Raw genomic sequence first — 18,949 nt, 5'->3', positions numbered from 1 at the left:
GTACAGAAACAGAACCAAGTTAAAAATATAATATTTTTAATTTAAAGTCCTTCTCTATGAATTATGAACAGTTAATATGAATCAACAGAGGATTAACAATTTTAAAAAACAGAGGAAAATCTGAACTATATCCTCAAGAATCAGGAAAACTTTTCCTAGTGTTAAGCCATACTTTCACTATGTAGATAAGAAACTGACTTATTAAATCTTAGAATTCAACTTGGGACACATTACCTAAAATAAATCATAACATTTTGGGATAAGTAGCTGCGACTCAGGTTTATGCTTTATTTTTTTCTCCCAATCACTTCCTTCTCAACTCTAGCCTGACCTTCTTCCTACTATACACATTCAACTCTCTAGACTTCCTAGTCCAAAAGTTCCTCAATACTCAAAACAAGAGTACATTTTATGGCACTTTAATACTTAGTAAAAAAATAAAAAGGAAGGAAGGAAAGAGAAAAGACAAATATCAAAATAAGAGAATAAGGGGAGGGGAGGGATTAATTAGCCAAAAATACTACCCAGCTTCCAACCGTCATTTCATCAACCCAGTCAGTTTGGCTTCTGCTGACAGCTAGGTATTTAGTCTGACCTAGAACGAACAACTCTCTTATCCACATGCCCCACTCTCTCTAATTGCTCTCTTCCTAGTAGGAATAAAATTAGTAACTACCACTCTTTCAGGTAGGAGGAAGCTACTTAGGGGGCAGCAACCACTAGACTTTAGGTCTCGTTATTCAACAAGCTAATTTAATTCTAGATACAGGCAATAAAAAATAAACTTACAATCCAGGGACATTAAAGTTGATGGCTAATTTTACCAAATGCCCAATAAAGTCATACAGTTTGAAACAGTATCTGATCAAAAAACTTTATTTTGTAAATAAGAAAAGCTGCTAACTCAAGCACAGGTGAAACTAGAACTCAGATCTCTAGTCTTCTGGACCAGTACTCTTTCCACAATACCACTACTTAAAAAGGTATGTCATTTCACAAAGAAAAAGACCATGCAGATTTCTCAGAAACTTAAAAAAAAAACCAACCTACTCATTCTTTTCCATAAAATGACACTGCAAAAGTATAATTTATAACCAATTAGAATTAAACAATTAAAAATAGGATACTACTATGAATCTAGTGGCAGATATTCTAGGTACATCGCTCTCTTGATACTTTATTGTAATACTGATTACCTTCCTTAATACAAATATCAACAGACCAAAACTAACTTATGAATAATATCTAATTTACTCCAGAAAAAGCAAAAAATCGAGAAACCAAGTAAATCAGCAATCCCTCCAAAATCAACAGCAGCTGGTTTTACTAGTGTACATTAGGAAAAGTCTTCATCAAGCATCATCTGTCACTAAGCTAGGAGTGCTGGTCAACGTATTACATATTTACAGCTAATAGTAAAAACTTCACAATTAATACTGCTCTATTCTTTATTATCCCTAAAAATAAAGGTTAAGTAAAAAGAAACTAACTTGAGCTTAACTTATTTAGGGAAAGAGTGATGTCCTTGCTAGTACCTAAGGTTCTGAGACACCCAGATTTACAAAGCTATTCTGTTCAATTTTAATGACATTTCTTTTACAGTTATTTAATATCCATGTGTCCAATCTTTCCAATTAAACTGTAAACTTCTTGACAATACACTTGTTCCATAGCACCAAGCATGGTAGTTGTCTTACAGCATGTACTCAACACATTTGTTGAGTTATATTATAGGTTTTACCTTTAGATACCATTCATTTGACTAATAAGCACTAAATAAGGTACTGCAATACAGAACAAAAAGAGACCTGAATCATAATTTATTTAGAGTCCACTAGATGACAAGCATAATGCTCAGTTCTTTGTACAAAGTCTGACTTAATCCTGACATTGCTATAAAATAAGTATTCATTCCATTTTTCAGTTGAGAAAACCGTAACTCAAGAGTGTAATGGAGTTGCTCAAGAACAAGAGTACATGGCAGAACAGACTTTGAATCTAGATCAGTCTGATTCTAAAATCCTTCATCTGTATCATACTGCTCCAACAAGATGAATAAACATAGAGTTTGCCCTCAAAGAGTAAACAACTTAGTACTCAAGAGAGTATGGTATAAAGTGCAAGGGGATGTATGCTATGAGAACAATACGATGGGATCACACAGTATGAACAGACAAGATCATCACATGCAAATGGGACATTGTTCAATATATGTGGTTTAGGGCTGGCCCCATGGCTTAGCAGTTAAGTGCTTGTGATCCACTACTGGCAGCCCAGGTTTGGATCCCGGGCACCCACCAACGCACCGCTTCTCCGGCCATGCTGAGGCCGTGTCCCACATACAGCAACTAGAAGGATGTGCAACTATGACATACAACTATCCACTGGGGCTTCGGGGAAAAAAAAAAAAGGAGGAGGATTGGCAATAGATGTTAGCTCAGAGCTGGTCTTCCTCAGCAAAATGAGGAGGATTAGCACAGATGTTAGCTCAGGGCTGATCTTCCTCACAAAAAAAAAAAAATATGTGTGGTTTAAAAGAGTCTCAAAATAATTAATTTTGTACCATACATAGCAAAAAGGACAATTAGTGTGAAAAAAATGAAATACTACTATGAGATTTTTTAGAAAGCTGGACAAATTTCTAAAAAACTACATTAAAATCTCATCTATGATCAGGTGATATTTCATTTCAAAAATAAATTAAAAGCAAGAAACAATAGCTAATAATATACAAAATCCACAGAACCTGATTAGGTTATGTGCCACATCACCTGATTATGATCCAGTGCCTCATCTGTAATATTGTAAGAGATTAGGACTATCCTCTAACAGACTGCTCAGTGTTGCATAAAAGATTTTTCAGCTCAAATTACTGCAAAAATTTGCTCAATGAATAATTATTCTTTACGAGTCAACTTATTTTTTTATATTGATTAATACTCTCCTCCAGGAAACGCCAATGTATTTCCTGGAAACTAAGAAGCTGGCAAAGATTTAACTAATAAGAAACCTGTGGTGCTTCTAAAGCACTGAGAACTGATTTCTCAAGGACCTGTCTCCTAACTTGAGGCTCTTTCAGTGATATGATTTGAAAACTTGACTAAAATGCATAGAATAAATATATTGCAATATTTTTTGGAACTGTTTACAAAACAAAGAGACCATATTTTCTAATGGTCCTTTCCTTTTCTAAAAGTTTACAATTCTGAGTCTATGGGCTGTTTTTTCTTTTTAAAGGAATGGTGCGATTTTTTTTTTTTTGAGAAAGAGTGGCCCTGAGCTAACATCTGTTGCCAATCTTCCCTTTTTCTTTTTTCTCCCCAAAGCCCCAGGACACAGTTGTACCTCCTAGTTGTAGGTCCTTCTAGTTCTTCTACGTGGGATGCTGCTTCAGCATGGCTTGATGAGTGGTGAGTAGGTCGGCACCCAGCAACCAAACCAGCAAACCCCAGGGCCACCAAAGCAGAACACGCAAACTTAACTGTTACGCCACCCGGCCGGCCCCTCTATGAGCTGTTTTACGTGGCTACTTTGATTTTGAGTTCACTAATTTAAAGCACTTGCTTGACAGTGGCTATAAACCCATATTCAGAATCTTACCCCTTTCTCACTCTATTACAGATCTCTAAAATACCATACATCCCACTAATTTCCTGTATCTATATGACCCCAGCTAAACCGTGCTTCTCCTAATAGAATAAAAGTTATCTGCAGATACAGAAAATACTTGAAAATCATTATACAGCCAAACCTTTATTTGAAGAATCCAGTTAAGGGAAAGGGAAGCATTATGCCTGAATATAAAACCAATGTAGGGCCGGCCCTGTGGCTTAGCGGTTGGCTGCGCGTGCTCCACTGCTGGCGGCCCGGGCTTCAGATCCCGGGCGCGCACTGACGCGCCGCTTCTCCGGCCATGCTGAGGCCGTGTCCCACATGCAGCAACTAGAAGGATGTGCAGCTATGACATACAACTATCTACTGGGGCTTTGGGGGGAAAATAAATAAATAAATAAAAATTATAAAAAAATAAATAAATAAAAAATAAAACCAATGTAATAATTTAAGGACTTGAAGCATTTGTAGATACCACCTAAAAGTCCTGAAAACAAAGGTGCCTAAAGATGGGGGGAATCAGTGTGTGCCTAGAGTACACAGGAAAGAAAGCTAATGAATTATAATGTCTTGTGCAAAATACTTAGAGAAGAAAAGTGGCTTGGAAATAGTTCCTGTCATAATTTTAGGTCAAAATCAGTCTGAAAATGACTCACTCATAGAAGCACTACATTATTAAATAGTGCTCAGAATTAGAACAGAAGTAATATAAAGGAAAAAAGAAAAGGTCTATATGGTGGGAGAAGAATCATATTTCTTAGAAAGAAAATGCTATATAGCAATGAAACTGAATGAGGACAATACAACTTTGTGCTCACTGGGGAGTGGAAAAATGTGCTAGAGCTTAGTGAGCACTTACCAAACATAAGTGCAAAATACTCTGCAGGATGCTTTACATAAGACATCTCATTTAATTCTCATTAGAGTCCCACAAGGTGGATGTCAGCATCTCGATTTCACAAAGAAACAAAGCTTCAGAAGTCAAGAAACTTGATTGAAGTTGCATAGCTTTACCGCTGGGATTTGAACTCTGCCTCCAAAACCTAGGCTCTTTCTTCTATGTATCTCAAGACCTTTTGATTTTAATTCAAAATTTTAAAAAGAAAGTTTCGTAAGTTGATCCTTGAATAAGGCATATGATGATATATCTAGTCATACCTCTCAACCAATAAAAACTTACATTAAGTTTAGTTTTTATCTTAGAGCCGTATAATTTGTTTGCAGGGTCAACTTGTTCTATTTCCCACACTCCTTTCCCTTTTGTTTATCAGAGACAATACATTGGGAATAATTTATATTTTTAATGTATATCTATATCTAGATATCACGGGTACCATTAAAAGTCTACCGTACAAATGAACCATGTTCCATATCTATCATCCTGCTACAATGATGAATTTACTTTCTAATTTCAATTTTAATCAGATTTGCTTAACCATCTTTGTTCAAACAGATCTGATGTTTACTAGATTAAAACCTAATGAGGAAAATATATGAACAGAAAATACTTCTAAAAAATTCTTTTAACATATCCCTATGCTCAGACTAACTATACGAATACCCCCGCTCTGTACAACACTAATATACCTATATTTTGCTATTATACATGGCATTGCTTTATATAAGATATTTTTCAAACATGTCATTGTAGTGATTCATTCATTCAAAAACATTTACTAAGCATCTAACTGCAAAGCACTGTACTACACACTGAATATAAAGTGGTGAACAAAACAAACAAAATTCTTGATTTCACTGAGCTTTCTAGTAGAGGAGACACACTCTAGACAAGTAAATACATAATTACAAAATACGAAGTGCTATGAAGGAAACAATCATGATGCTGTGACAGAAAATCTAAGGAGAGGCCTACTTAGATTGGTTGGGAATTGTGCAGTAACATGAAGGAGTCAAGCCACATAAAAAGCCTACAGAAGAGCATTTCAGGCAAAACAAATAGCACATAGAAAAACCTGCTGGCAAGAGTCCACTGCACTTGGGGCACTCAAAGAGGACCAACGTGGCTGAAGTACAGTGAGCTAAGCAGAGGTCAGACCATGCAGGTCTCACAGGCGGAGGTAGAGTCTGGATTTTATTTGAAATGCAACAAAGAGGCACTGAAAAGTTTTATATACAGGGCTTAAACACAAAGTGACAAGAGCCAATTTGGTTTTTTTGTGTGTGTGTGTGAGGAAGATCAGCCCTGTGCTAACATCTGCCAATCCTCCTCTTTTTTTTCTTTTTTTTTTTTTGCTGAGGAAGACTGGCCCTGGGCTAATATCTGTGCCCATCTTCCTCCACTTTACATGGGACGCCGCCACAGCATGGCCCGCCAAGCGGTGGTCGGTGCGCACCTGGGATCCCAGCCAGCGAACCCCAGGCTGCCACAGCAGACCGCATGCACTTAACCGCTTGCGCCACCGGGCCAGCCCCCCGACTCGTTTTTTTAAAGGCTACTTTGGCCGCCAAGGAAAGAACAGATGGGAGAGAAACAACAGAGGAATCTGGAGGACTGGTGTAGAGACTACTGCAGTACTCTAGACAGGAAGAAGTAACAACTTTAACAAGGTGGTTTCAGTGAGGGGGAGAGAAGACATTCAGAATATATCCTGAGGGTGGAATTTATAGAACTTACTAATAAATTCCAAGTTGAGGGTCAGAGAGAGAGAGAGAAATAAAAAATAATGATCCAGCTTCTGGTTTAAACAACTGGAAAGATGAGGGTTCCAATAAATGAGATGAGAAAACTGGACGAAAGGTCTGAAAAGGAAAAGCAGAAGCTATATTTTGGACATGTTAACATCTGAGATTCTGTGAGACTTGCAGCTGTTGATGTAAACCAGGTGGACATTCAAATCTGAAGCCTCAAGGAAAGGCCTGATCTACAGATAACTCCTCAAGATAGGATATGATTTCATGGAATCAAACAATGATATTATTCATAAATTCAGGACACTACGGAAGGAACCGGTTTGCTAGCCAAGCAACCAAATCATAAGTACAATGTAAGAAAATGGCTGGATTCAGATAAGATCTAGAAGCCCAGAGATCCAAAAGTCCCTGTATTCTAATTCAAGGTTGTTCAATGATGACAAATCAGTCTGATCAAAGTAACATCAAAGACCCTAAAGAAGAGCTAATCAAGAAGAAAAGCAGGTCTTTCAGTCTAAAACAAACCTCCAGTAAAATGATATAAAACAGGAGCTTTCTGGAGCTCTATCTCTGAATTTAAGAGCTTAAATAAATATTACAATTCATATAATCTAAGCCAAAGAAAAAATCACTAGTATACTGTGAACTGCTCCTAATTGCAAACTACATTTACATAACATATTGTGTGTGTGCGTGTGTGTGTGCGTGCGTGTGTGTGTGTGTGTGTGGAGGGTATACGTGTATAATTACTATATTGTTAGCTCCTGAAGGACTGGGGTTTACTATTTACTGTATCATTAATGCCTTTAATAATGCACAGGACACAGTGAGTGCTAACAAAATGTCTGCTTATTACATGAATGAACCAATGAATAAAATGTATGCTTCAAGAAAATTAAACAAGAGAGAAGTGCAAAAATAACAATGCATTAACTTAATACCTAACAACGATTCAAGAACTTTCTTAAAAGTTACAAATCCAGAGAAAGCAAAGACATGGCTGTGGACCAAGACATACTTTAATAACATATCCCACTGGAACTGACCTGGTACTTAACAAAGAAAACCATGGAAATTACTGGATTATTGATATGTCTTTTTTTTTTTTTACTTATTAAGTAATTAGTCTAAAATTTAAATAATCAAGCAAATCAAAAGCTTCCATCTATAACACATAAAAACACTGGCAGGGGCCAGCCCACTGGCGTAGTAGTTAAGTTTGTGCACTCTGCTTCACGGACCCAGAGTTCGTGAGTTCAGATCCCTGGCGCGGACCTACACATCGCTTGTCAAGCCATGCTGTGGTGGCGTCCCACATACAAAATAGAGGAAGACTGGCACAGATGTTAGCTCAGGGCCAATATTCCTCACCAAAAAAAATAAAACAAAACAACAATGGCAAGAGAAAATAGTTTTCCTCCTGCAATTAAGTAACAGAACCATAAAGGTATACTTCACCTTAAAAGGGAGCATAGTACTTGTGGGAAAATAAGAAAGCTTTACAAAATATATAGAAATGTTTGTGTTTGGAAATACAGTAGATATACAACATTCTTTAATGAGAGCATCTGGAAATATAAAATATCATACCTGCAAGCAAAGTACAGTGGAGTGGCTCCTGATACATTTGGCCTGTTAATATCAGCACCACTGTCTAGCAAGCACTGCACTGTCTGGGGGGAGGAAAGAAACAATTAAAAGTAAAGTCAGAGAAGTCAAAAACAAAGACACAATTAGCACAATTTTAATCCATATAAGGAAGGTTCTTGCCACAACTTGAAGCTTTAAAGAAGAATGAGTAGGAACATGACAATTACGACGGCTGAACAAATTCAGTTTTTTGGTAAGCTCCCTGACCCTCTCAGGCACTACACAATACATGTGGAATTATCAATGTAACATAACATCAACGATATCAACAGGGTTAACCTGGGCGGGCTCTAGAATATCACCGACACACGTAGCTACCAAGGATTTAAAACATGACTAGTACAAATGAGGAACTTAAATTAAGTTTAAATAGTCACATGTGGCTAGTAAATTGGACTGTGCTGCTCTAGGTATTTGAATGTAAAAACCAAAATTTTTGCCTCTAAAAACAAAAAAACAGGTACCAAAGCTCTAACTTTCTCAAAATCAGACAGAATAATTATTAAAGTACAAAATGTTAAAAAGCTAAAAAGTCATTTTGCTGTTAACAGTAGCGAATCCTGACTCAGTTTCTCTGATAGTCATTCATATATTCTGTCCTCTAAGCTCTACTTCTGCAATCATCTGACTCATACTAAGGGACAGTGAGGTAATATAAGATCTTAAAAATACATATCTGATGGTTAGGGATAGGGTAAGGCTCTCCTGAAAATCTTACAAGAGTCTTTTCTGGTTTTATTCCTATGATCCTCATTTGAGTTTCTCCTGCAAAAAGGAAGAAAACGTGTAAAAACTTAAAAGTTTCTGGAATTAGACTGTTTAATATTACTGGATTGAACACACGTGTTCATCTTTATTGCTGCTCTAAAACCTAGTACAATGTCAATAAAACAAGACAATAAATCCACAAGGAAGAACAGCAAAGAATATAACAGCAACTAGATATGTCCGTAAGTTTTGGGAAAATAGCAAGCCAATGGAGGAATAGTAACTGACTCAGAAAATCAAAGAAAGTTGAAGTCTAAGCGCCTGCAAACAACAAACCAGCAAATTCTCGTTACAGCACACACACCCACACAAAACACAGCAATTGGAAGTAGCGGGTACCTCGGAAGATAGGAATAGATACGTGAGCTAAAAACAGGGGTAGTAGTTGAAAGCCTATAAAAACAGCTGGACCCTCCCTCCCAATCCCACAGCTAGCCACTATCCCTCCTTATACTATCTCAGAGGTAGGGAGGTTTATTCTCTGGACAAAGTGAATAGGGAGGCTCTGGACTGGCAGACAAGAAATACAGGTAAGAACAGGGATGAGGAGCCATGCTGGAAACAACTAATTAAGTGAAAACCAGTCCCTACATTCCACTAGGCCCCCAGAAGTCCAGTAGTTAGGCTTATAACCCGAAGCAGGAGACTGAAAGTTTCCTCTCTGGAGACTGGCACCAGGGAAGAGTCCCACAGATAATGGCATTACAGAGTAGCCACTGAAATAGCCCAGTTGTCTCCTAGGGGACATTCAGCAATGCTGGGAGATTTTTTTGATTTTCATGACTAGGGTACGAAGGATGCAATTGGCAACTAGTGAGTAGAAGCCAGGGATATGTCTAAACATTCTAAAATCTACAGACAGCCCCCAAAACAAAGAATTTTCCCACCCAAAATATCAATAGTGCTGAGATTGAGAAACCTTGGTATACTGTGAGGCCAGTCAACAAACCCAGCCCAGGTACCCAATGCTTCCAGCCAACATTTTAGTGCCTCACCACTATATACAAATGGACAGACAATATTTAAGAGATAACTGAAGCAAGCCTCTAACCTGAAAAACAAAAATTAAAACAGAAAAGGAAGTCAGAAAAATAAAGATAATAAAGGGAACCAAAGAAAACAACAACAAAAATTAGAAAAGTAACTAATACTCTCAGAAAGAAAATAAATATTATATCCATGGGACAAGAACACAATGCTGGGGGGAAAATATTCAGAGAATAAGAAATTAAAAATATGATGGAAGAAATAAAAATTTAATAGAAGTTTGGAAAGACAATGTTGAAAAACTCTACAAGAAAAAAAGTAAAACAAAAAGATAAGAAAATAAGAAAAATGAGAAATCAGTACCATAGCTCAATCCAGGGAAACATATCATAGAAAATAAGAATAAAGAAAATGAAGAAAATGGGAGACCAAAGGGAAGTAATCAAGAAATAATACCAAAAAGTTTCCCAGAACTGAAGGACATGAGTTGCCAGATTGAAAAGGCTTACCAAGCGTCCAGTCTAATAAATTAAAAGAGCTTCAACAAGGCACATCAAAGTGAAATTTCATAACATTGGGGATATAAGATTCCAGAGATAAACAATAATCAGATTGGCACTAAACTTCTTAACAGCAACACTGGAATATAAACGATGAAATGCCTTCAAAATTGTAAGGTAAATGACTTCCATGTAGAATTCTACAGCCAGCCTCATTATCATTCAAATATATAGCTTTAAATAAAAAACATGCTTAGCTATGTAAAATTTCAAAAAAAAATTCCCTCCAACGCACCTTTTCTCAAAAAGCTACTGAAGGATATCCTCCTCCAAGACAAGAGAATACACCAAAATAGAAGATGCGGAATCCAGAATATTGGAGATCAAAAACAGGAGAGACTAAGAAATTCTCAGGTTTAGAGGAAAAAAAAATGGAACTGACATTATCTAATGAATTTGTCTTTGTAGAATATAATACTGAGAGATATTTTGTAGGAGCATATAGGAGGAATTACTGATTCATAAAAAGAAAACTGGGGAAAGCCAATTATTAACTTTAAGAAAAATAATCACCCTAGATAGAAAATATTATAGTTCATTATTTGACTCAGCAGTAAACAATATTTACCTAACTATATATACAAGTATTATTGTCTAACCAAAGTTCATAATGTAATTAATTTTAGAAATGAGGAGAGAAGGTATGGGAAGAGGATTTAAATGAGTTAAACCCTCATTCACCGTAACAGGAAATGATCTGGTGAAATCTAAAAGTAATAATTAAGAAACAGCAGTAGAGGCATACTATTTGCAAATAGATACCAGAAGAAAAGCTGAAAGAAATAAAAACCATTGCCTGGTGATCATGACTTGACAAAGAAGATGGGTAGTTTTTAAGGGACTATCATTTTTGATTACAAACATTTTGATAAAAATATTTTAAAATATAATATTAAGGTATTGCTACTTGAATTTACTTTCATCCTAAGAGGAATTCTAAAATCTATGTAATAGGAGCCGGTCCGGTGGCGCAAGCGGTTAACTGCGCACACTCCGCTACAGCGGCCCAGGGTTCACCGGTTCGGATCCCAGGTGCACACCGACGCACTGCTTGTCTAGGCCATGCTGTGGCGGCGTCCCATATAAAGTAGAGGAAGATGGGCACTGATGTTAGTCCAGGGCCAGTCTTCCTCAGCAAAAAGAGAAGGATTAGCAGATGTTAGCTCAGGGCCGATCTTCCTCACAAAAAAAATAAAAATAAAAAAAAAAATAAAGTAAAATCTATGTGATAGAAACATTGTTACATAAAACTTTATTACCAGCCACATAATTCCTTTGAACTGAGGAAAAGTGGTCAAGTATAGCTTTCAAATATAAGAAAAATAAGCATTTAGGTCATTATTTTATACGACAAGGCCTATTTGAGCCTTTTGATCATCCTCTCCCCTTTCTGATTTCTGACCTAGAAGCTGCATCTGTACGGTCCCCAAACAAGAGTAAGATGGAGAGCAGCAACAATGTTCACTCACTGTTACAGAAATTATAGACAATGAGCCATCTCTCAAAAAGCTCAGGAGAGATGAAGGCAAATATATCGAAAATATGTTAACATGCAATTAAAACCTAGCAATCCAGAGAGAAGCTGAAATTAAGTAAATTATTAACAAAACATACTATGCATTCATAGGAAGTATATAATTGTTAAAACTATATAATGAGGGCCGGCCCCGTGGCTTAGCGGTTAAGTGTGCGCGCTCCGCTGCTGGCAGCCCAGGTTTGGATCCCAGGTGCACACCGACGCACCGCTTCTCCGGCCATGCTGAGGCGGCGTCCCACATACAGCAACTAGAAGGATGTACAGCTATGACATACAACTATCTACTGGGGGTTTGGGGAGGGGGGGAGGGAATAAATAAATAAATAAATAATCTTTAAAAAAAACTATATAATGATATAATAATGTGAATAATTTTAACATGTGTCTGGACACTGTGCTAATAAGCATTTATCATTTCACTGAATGCATCCTGTGAGGAAGCTGATATTCCCTCCACTTTTACAAGGAAGAAACTGAGTCTCAAACTGGTCAAGTAATGTGCACCCAACATACAAACAGGGAAGCAGAGATTAAAATCTAAGCCACCATGTTCATAACCACTATGTTATTGACCAAAAAACGGGAATTCTTATTCTTCTGAATTCAGGTTATTAAATAGTATTATGGCTAATTCAGCATATCTTCATAAGCTACATTAATTTTATAAGATCTATTAATTTCCTATTAAATAACTATTTGAGAGTTAAGCTCAAGTGTCTAGACAGCTATTTGTGTTTAGTTTTAAAATAATGCCATTTCTAAAACCACATACTTTTTACAGTACTTCTGTATTTTTATTTATTCTGTAGAGCTTACAGTATAAAACCAATTAGCCATGAGACTAACATATTCCTCTACTGTTTTCTTCAACAAAGTGGTGAAACAAACTTCAGGCAAATCATAGCAAGAAAGCAGGATTTACAATATGAACTGTCATATGTTCCTATCATATCCCTGTACACAGGAAATATCCTACAAAGACATTAAAAATTCTTTCTGTTCTTAAGAGAGAAAAACAATTGATTAACAAAGTGGAAATAGCTCATTCCAGCATTTTCTTTACCATTCATAAATCTTTCTCCTTTTCTGCTTTAACAAAATTATCCCAATTAAGATCCTCAAAATATGCAACTATTAAAAGAAACATACGTTTTTAAAAAGCTTTCAATGGCTTCCCTTATAGATAAAACGTTGCCTGAAGACAAACAGGGAGAAAAACCCATTTCCCTCAGAGTAAGAATAAAAAATATATAAAGGGATTTGAATGTGAAGAATAAAAAACTGCCTTGTAGCACCGAAACGAGTGAAAAGTCATCAATCTTGGTGATTAAAAAAAATGTTTGCAGATTTCTTTGTGTAAAAGCTCTGAAACAGAAGGAGAAAGGATTAAGTAGAATTATCGATTAAAAGGCATAATAGGAGAAGGAGCAAGAAAGTCACACACAGCCTAAATCACAGTTTCTTAAAAAAATTTCCAGTCTATGTAAAATTATTTATATGTATACAAAGGGTAAAATAACTTTGAAAGTAGTAAAACCCAGGTAGAGAAAACTCTGAGCAAGTATTAAATTAAAATAAATACACAAAAGCTCTTGAAGAAACAATACTACCTGAGGATTTTAAAATATACAGAAGCATAAGGCAAAAACATAACTGAAAAGAATAAATTCTGGATTCAACTACTAAAATCCTTAAGGATTCCCAAAAGCAGAGATTTTCAGTAATAGACACCAACAAATCAGATATGACCTTTTATAAAAATCAGCACTGTCAATATATACTCCACTTAAAGGTACACAAGAAAAAAGTGGAAGCATTCAGAAATGGAAAGAAAATGACAGAAAAAAAATAGGCAAAATGATACTGCATTTGACTAGTCCTCTTTCAACAAAAATCTCAATGTCTGTTATGTGCTAGGGACTACTCTAGATGCTAGAGTTACAGTAACGAACAAAATGGACAAAAATCTCTGCCGTCATGAAGGTTACATTCCAGTGGAAAAGGGACAAAAGAAATAGACAAAATATGTAGTGTGCTAGATGGTGATTAGTGCTATCCAGAAAAATTGACAGGATTCTCTTGAACAGATTTGCATGCAATTTGTTTTAGCAAATTTGTCACCCCTAAACCCCTACACACAAATACTTCTGTGAAAACTGCATTGTATCTGTTTAACAGACTACACCAAGTCCAAAAAAACATAATTGTGATTTACAATGGTCATAAGTTTTTCTGTTTTAAAATTTTATGGCTTCTCATTTACTTGCAAAAATTAAGCTCCTCAGCTTACAATTTAGCAAATGTACACATGTAAAAGTATACCAACTTAAATATCTGTGACCGATCATTGATTACCTATATTTTTCAAGTTAATATAACACACACAATTTTAGGAACTACAGTGAACCGAAATCATTTTATGGGCCTAATTTAGATTACCAAAATATGCTTTTAAAACAATTCAGAACTTCAATTCCCTGTCCAACTCTCCCTACCCTAAAAAACAAAAACCCATTCTCCTATTCCTAGATAATCTACAATGGGAGTCTTCTTTATAGAATAAGAAACCGCCGGGAAAGAACCTTGAAGAAAATCATCGAAAGGGGATTTTCATCTGGCCTTCAAGAAATCCTTAAGAAGAAACAACACATTTTCAACAGACTTCATGACCTTTCAAGTGATAAAACAATATCCTGAGTGGAAAACTAATGTGCAAAGCTAATGTTTGGGTCAATCTGAAAAGTCATTTAATTGAAGGCAGTGACTAACCAAGACCACCTGTGCCCAATACACTGCTAAATTACAAAGCAAGAAATCCACGGCAGCTCCACTTCATCAACGTCAACTCTCTAAACAACGCTGATCCAAGCAAAAAGGAATAGATATTCAATAGTAAAACAACAAGTAAAAATCTGAGTTGTAGTACTATTATTTCCTAAAGGAAGACCAAACAACAAAAAAAGCATCTTGGTTTTATCTTTTATTAAAAATAATTCTGATGACATGACTTAACAGCAATAGAAAAATAACTTATGCACTAAGAAAAATGGCCAACTTACTAATTAGTGACTGGTTTATATAGTTCTTCTCTAGAAACCCTCCACCGAAACCTATCGAGACTTTGAACTCTTATGTAATGTCTGGCAAAAATCAATATTATCCAGTTGTGTTAGAAAAATCACAGTAATAGGAGAACTATTATTTGCTCACATTTCCCAGAAGTGATTAAAGGAGAATTCTAACACTAGGATAAATAAAATTACTCTGAATCTAAAACTACATTCTGAAATGTTACTGTCTATCTTTCTGCCTCAAGGCTGAATCCAATTAATGTTTTTGCAAAAGCTTGCAATTAAGTTTGCATGGTTGTCCTGTAATTCTCTGGATGAAAAGCTTGGAAGCTGGCTAAAGATATCAAGAAAGCTGACTGAATGTAGGTGAGCACTGTTCCTTCACAAGCCTATAATTTCAGTAAAAAAATGCAGTCAGTTCTATCAATGATAGTCTATAATACCAATGTCAAACAACTGCTACTAAGTTTCAGGAGCAGGGCCGGCCCGGTGGCGCAAGCGGTTAAGTGCATGCGCTCCCGGGGTTCGCCGGTTCGGATCCCGGGGTTGCACTGATGCACCGCTTGGCAAGCCATGCTGTGGCGGTGTCTCATATAAAGTGGAGGAAGATGAGCACAGATGTTAGCCCAGGGCCAGTCTTCTTCAGCAAAAAAAAAAAGAGGAAGACTGGCAGATGTTAGCACAGGGCTGATCTTCCTCACACAAAAAAAAAAAGTTTCAGGAGCTTAAATCTACTCTGAGCAGGGTTCAACTATCATTTTATGTTACTGTGTGTGTGTGTGTGTGTGTGTGTGTGTGTGTGTGTGTGAGAGGAAGATTAGCCCGGAGCTAACTCTGTTGCCAATCCTCCTCTTTTTGCTGAGGAAGATTGGCCCCGGGGCTAACATCCGTGGCCATCTTCCCCTACTTTATATATGGGACGCCTGCCACAGCATGGCTTGATAAGCGGTGCATAGGTCCAAGCCCAGGATCCGAACCCACAAACCCCGGGCCACTGAAACAGAGTGCACAAACTCAACCACTACACCACTGGGCCGGCCCCTCAGCTATCATTTTAGACTGTCTGTGAAGCTTCATATTCAGCTATATAAATTTAGCAATATAAAGTTTACTCTGATAAAAATTTCTTTGTTCAGTGATTCATAAACTAATCCTCTAATTTACATAAATTGAGATTAAACCATATGATAGTTCGCTAGGGTTTCTAAATCCAAGTTACTCCAGGAAAACAGTAATCAACCATTTGTGGCAATTCAATACATTAACAAGTCTTAAAGAACTAATGACAAAGAAAAAAGTTAGCAAAAAGTAAGTTCAATTTATGGCCAAAAAAACTGGAGTAAATTACAGCTGTATCTAATAGTGTTAGGCTAGTAATACTACACTTTCTAAAAATGAGATTAAAAATCAGACCCACTAGGCCTAGCTTATTGCAAAAGACTAAATGAATTAAGGGTCCAGATAGTGCTCTCTGCACTTTTCTTGTAGAATCACATCATCTATATTAATAATGTCAGTAATAGTACCAATACTATTATTGCTCTTACATGTCTTCCAAAGTGTTCACAACACTTTCCTTAATTCTGTAATCAGATAGAATACACCTTAGGAAGTAGATAAGGGCAGGGGAAGAAAAAGCTGCCAAAGACTGTACAACAAGCCAGCTGAATAACCAAACTCTGAAATGATCTTTTTAAATCAATATCCAAAGACAAAGCATAACTCTGGTATAGTACAGCTAATAACTGCTGACCTAAGAAAAGTTATAAAAATTAAATTACTGTGGAGTTGTTATGATCATTCCTTTCGTCTGATCATTTTTAAAAAGAAATAGAAGTAGTTTAAAATCATAGTGCTATTACATTGCAAGGACAAAAGACAGTCGGAATGCACTCTTAAACTGCCCAAACCGCTCCTTCCAACAAGAGGATGATGAGACCTTTATCTCGGTTTACCTCTGAGAAAACAGATGCATCTCTATGAAATCATGGCAAAGATTACTCGATTTCTTACTTATGATAAAAATGATTCTTTCTTCCAAATCTTTTATCTTTAAAAAAAGTAATGTAAATCTGAAAAGGATTTCTTGTCATCAAAGCAAGAATATAGTACTCAATTATAAATTCTACAAAGCTTTAGAACTCTTGGGCAGTTGCTCAAAATCTTTTCATACACTCCTGAGATTTACCCTAAAATGAGATTAGAAGGTAGATTTGAAAGGATTTATCATATCTGCCTCTTTAATTTGAAAAGAGCTTACAAGCTTTTAAAAATATTTTTAAATGGAGTTTCTTCCCCCTTTAAAATGTTATATTTTGGGCCGGCCCCGTGGCTTAGCGGTTAAGTGCACGCGCTCCGCTACTGGAGGCCCGGGTTCGGATCCCGGGCGCGCACCGACACACCGCTTGTCCGGCCGTGCTGAGGCCGCGTCCCACATACAGCAACTAGCAGGATGTGCAACTATGACACACAACTATCTACTGGGGCTTTGGGGGAAAAAAAAAAAGGAGGAGGATTGGCAATAGATGTTAGCTCAGAGCCAGTCTTCCTCAGCAAAAAGAGGAGGATTAGCATGGATGTTAGCTCAGCGCTGATCTTCCTCACAAAAAAAAAAAAAGTTACATTTTATTCAGTAAAATATATATAATCAATATGCAAGCTTTAAGCTTAAAAATCAAATAAAATCTTGAAACCTATGTGCACTGGTATATGTCTACATGGACACAAGTTTTGAAGACCTTTTCATGAATTTATGCAAGAACTGGCTACTTTGACACAAGGAAAAGGCCGTTTTCACTCGTTGCTAATATAAGTCACTAGGATACCTGACAAAGCATTTAGACTCAGTGTTCAACTTAGGGAAAGATATTCAAAGGGTTTAAAAACATCAATAATCCCTATCCTATAATAACTTTCCATATCTCATAGCCCAGTAAATCATACCCAACTCAAGACAAAAGGATATGCTTATCCACTGAGATTTGAACACGTCCTGGAAATACATGAAGAATTATGAGACACAGATAATATTAGCACAACTATCAACACAGACTTTTAGAGGTATATTTAGCATGGAGGCTAGGAAATAGACTAATTTTTCAAGATTCTTTCTTGCCCTAATTGAAGAAGGATTAAAGGTGCATAGAATGATTCAGAAAATAGTCAGTGCTAAACATTCTCTTTATCTGATCCTTGCAGATAACTGTAATTGACCAACTATGAGGCAACGGACTCTCACTCACCACTGCAATCAACCACAAGTCAAGGTAGCTTTTCTACCTTTCCTCCTCTACTATATCTGCAAAATCTCACCCTGTGAAACTCATCACAACAGTGAAGTCAAGCCCCCTGTAAATCTTCTGAGAATACAATTCTTCAAAGGCATTTGACTATGAGGAATTCTCCCTTACTTTACACCACACCTGCTTTAGGTTGTAAACCATATGGAATATATTATACTTATACTAACTACTCTTCAATAACTTCAGAAAGCAATTCTAAATTTTTAATGCAGCCTGTAATGCACATGCTTTGAACACAGGTTTTCTTAGCAATTCTTGCTTCTTCACTGACTCAAGGCAGCTAAAATTAGCTTTTGTAGATCATTTCTAATCTGAATTCCAGTTTTTTCCTACACAAGTTGCTGGGCAACAGGTAGGGTCTGCAATCTTAGCAAATGATATTCCACTCATCTGTTACAGCAGAGTGTTTATATTAAATTAGGTGCTTTTCTGTTCTTTGAGAGCTACCAGCAGGACTCACTCGCTAACATGCAACAGTTGCTTAAAAACCTGGGCCATTCAAAATTTAGACATTTCAGATAATTTTTTTTCCACACAGGATAGTTTTTAAATTTAATAGTGTTGACTCTGAGAAAGTAAAAACTAATGAGAAACAATACTCCTTGAAAACACTGGGTTAGTTTATAAAAGACAAAAAAATTAAAATGAACACTGGTGTTCAGAAGAAATTCCAGGAAAGAAAAAAACAACGCTACATGCTTCCTTTTATCCAACTCATTAAAAATAAGACAATGTCAATCTTGGCGTCACTATCTTAAACAAACGCAATATTCTTTGAATTGAGGTCATACATAAGACATCTAAACATGT

General features: G+C 36.5%; 1 protein-coding gene across 7 annotated transcripts in view; it reads right to left on the bottom strand.

Moving 5' to 3' along the window:
- Nucleotides 1-18,949, bottom strand: part of HACE1 (HECT domain and ankyrin repeat containing E3 ubiquitin protein ligase 1) — a 110,714-nt gene that overhangs the window by 61,311 nt on the left and 30,454 nt on the right. For 6 of the 7 annotated variants that reach the window (XM_058566562.1, XM_058566559.1, XM_058566560.1 and 3 more), the window contains one exon: nt 7,855-7,937. The exons of the other annotated variant lie outside the window; for it this stretch is intronic. In XM_058566562.1, coding sequence (XP_058422545.1) covers nt 7,855-7,937 — 83 coding nt within the window. The remainder of the gene's footprint in view (nt 1-7,854; nt 7,938-18,949) is intronic. 7 annotated transcript variants of the gene reach the window in all.

This window comes from Diceros bicornis, chromosome 23 (assembly GCF_020826845.1).
Source record: "Diceros bicornis minor isolate mBicDic1 chromosome 23, mDicBic1.mat.cur, whole genome shotgun sequence".
Lineage (NCBI taxonomy): Eukaryota > Metazoa > Chordata > Mammalia > Perissodactyla > Rhinocerotidae > Diceros > Diceros bicornis.
Note: the sequence above shows the minus strand (reverse complement) of the source record. Positions and strands in the feature narration are given on the sequence as shown.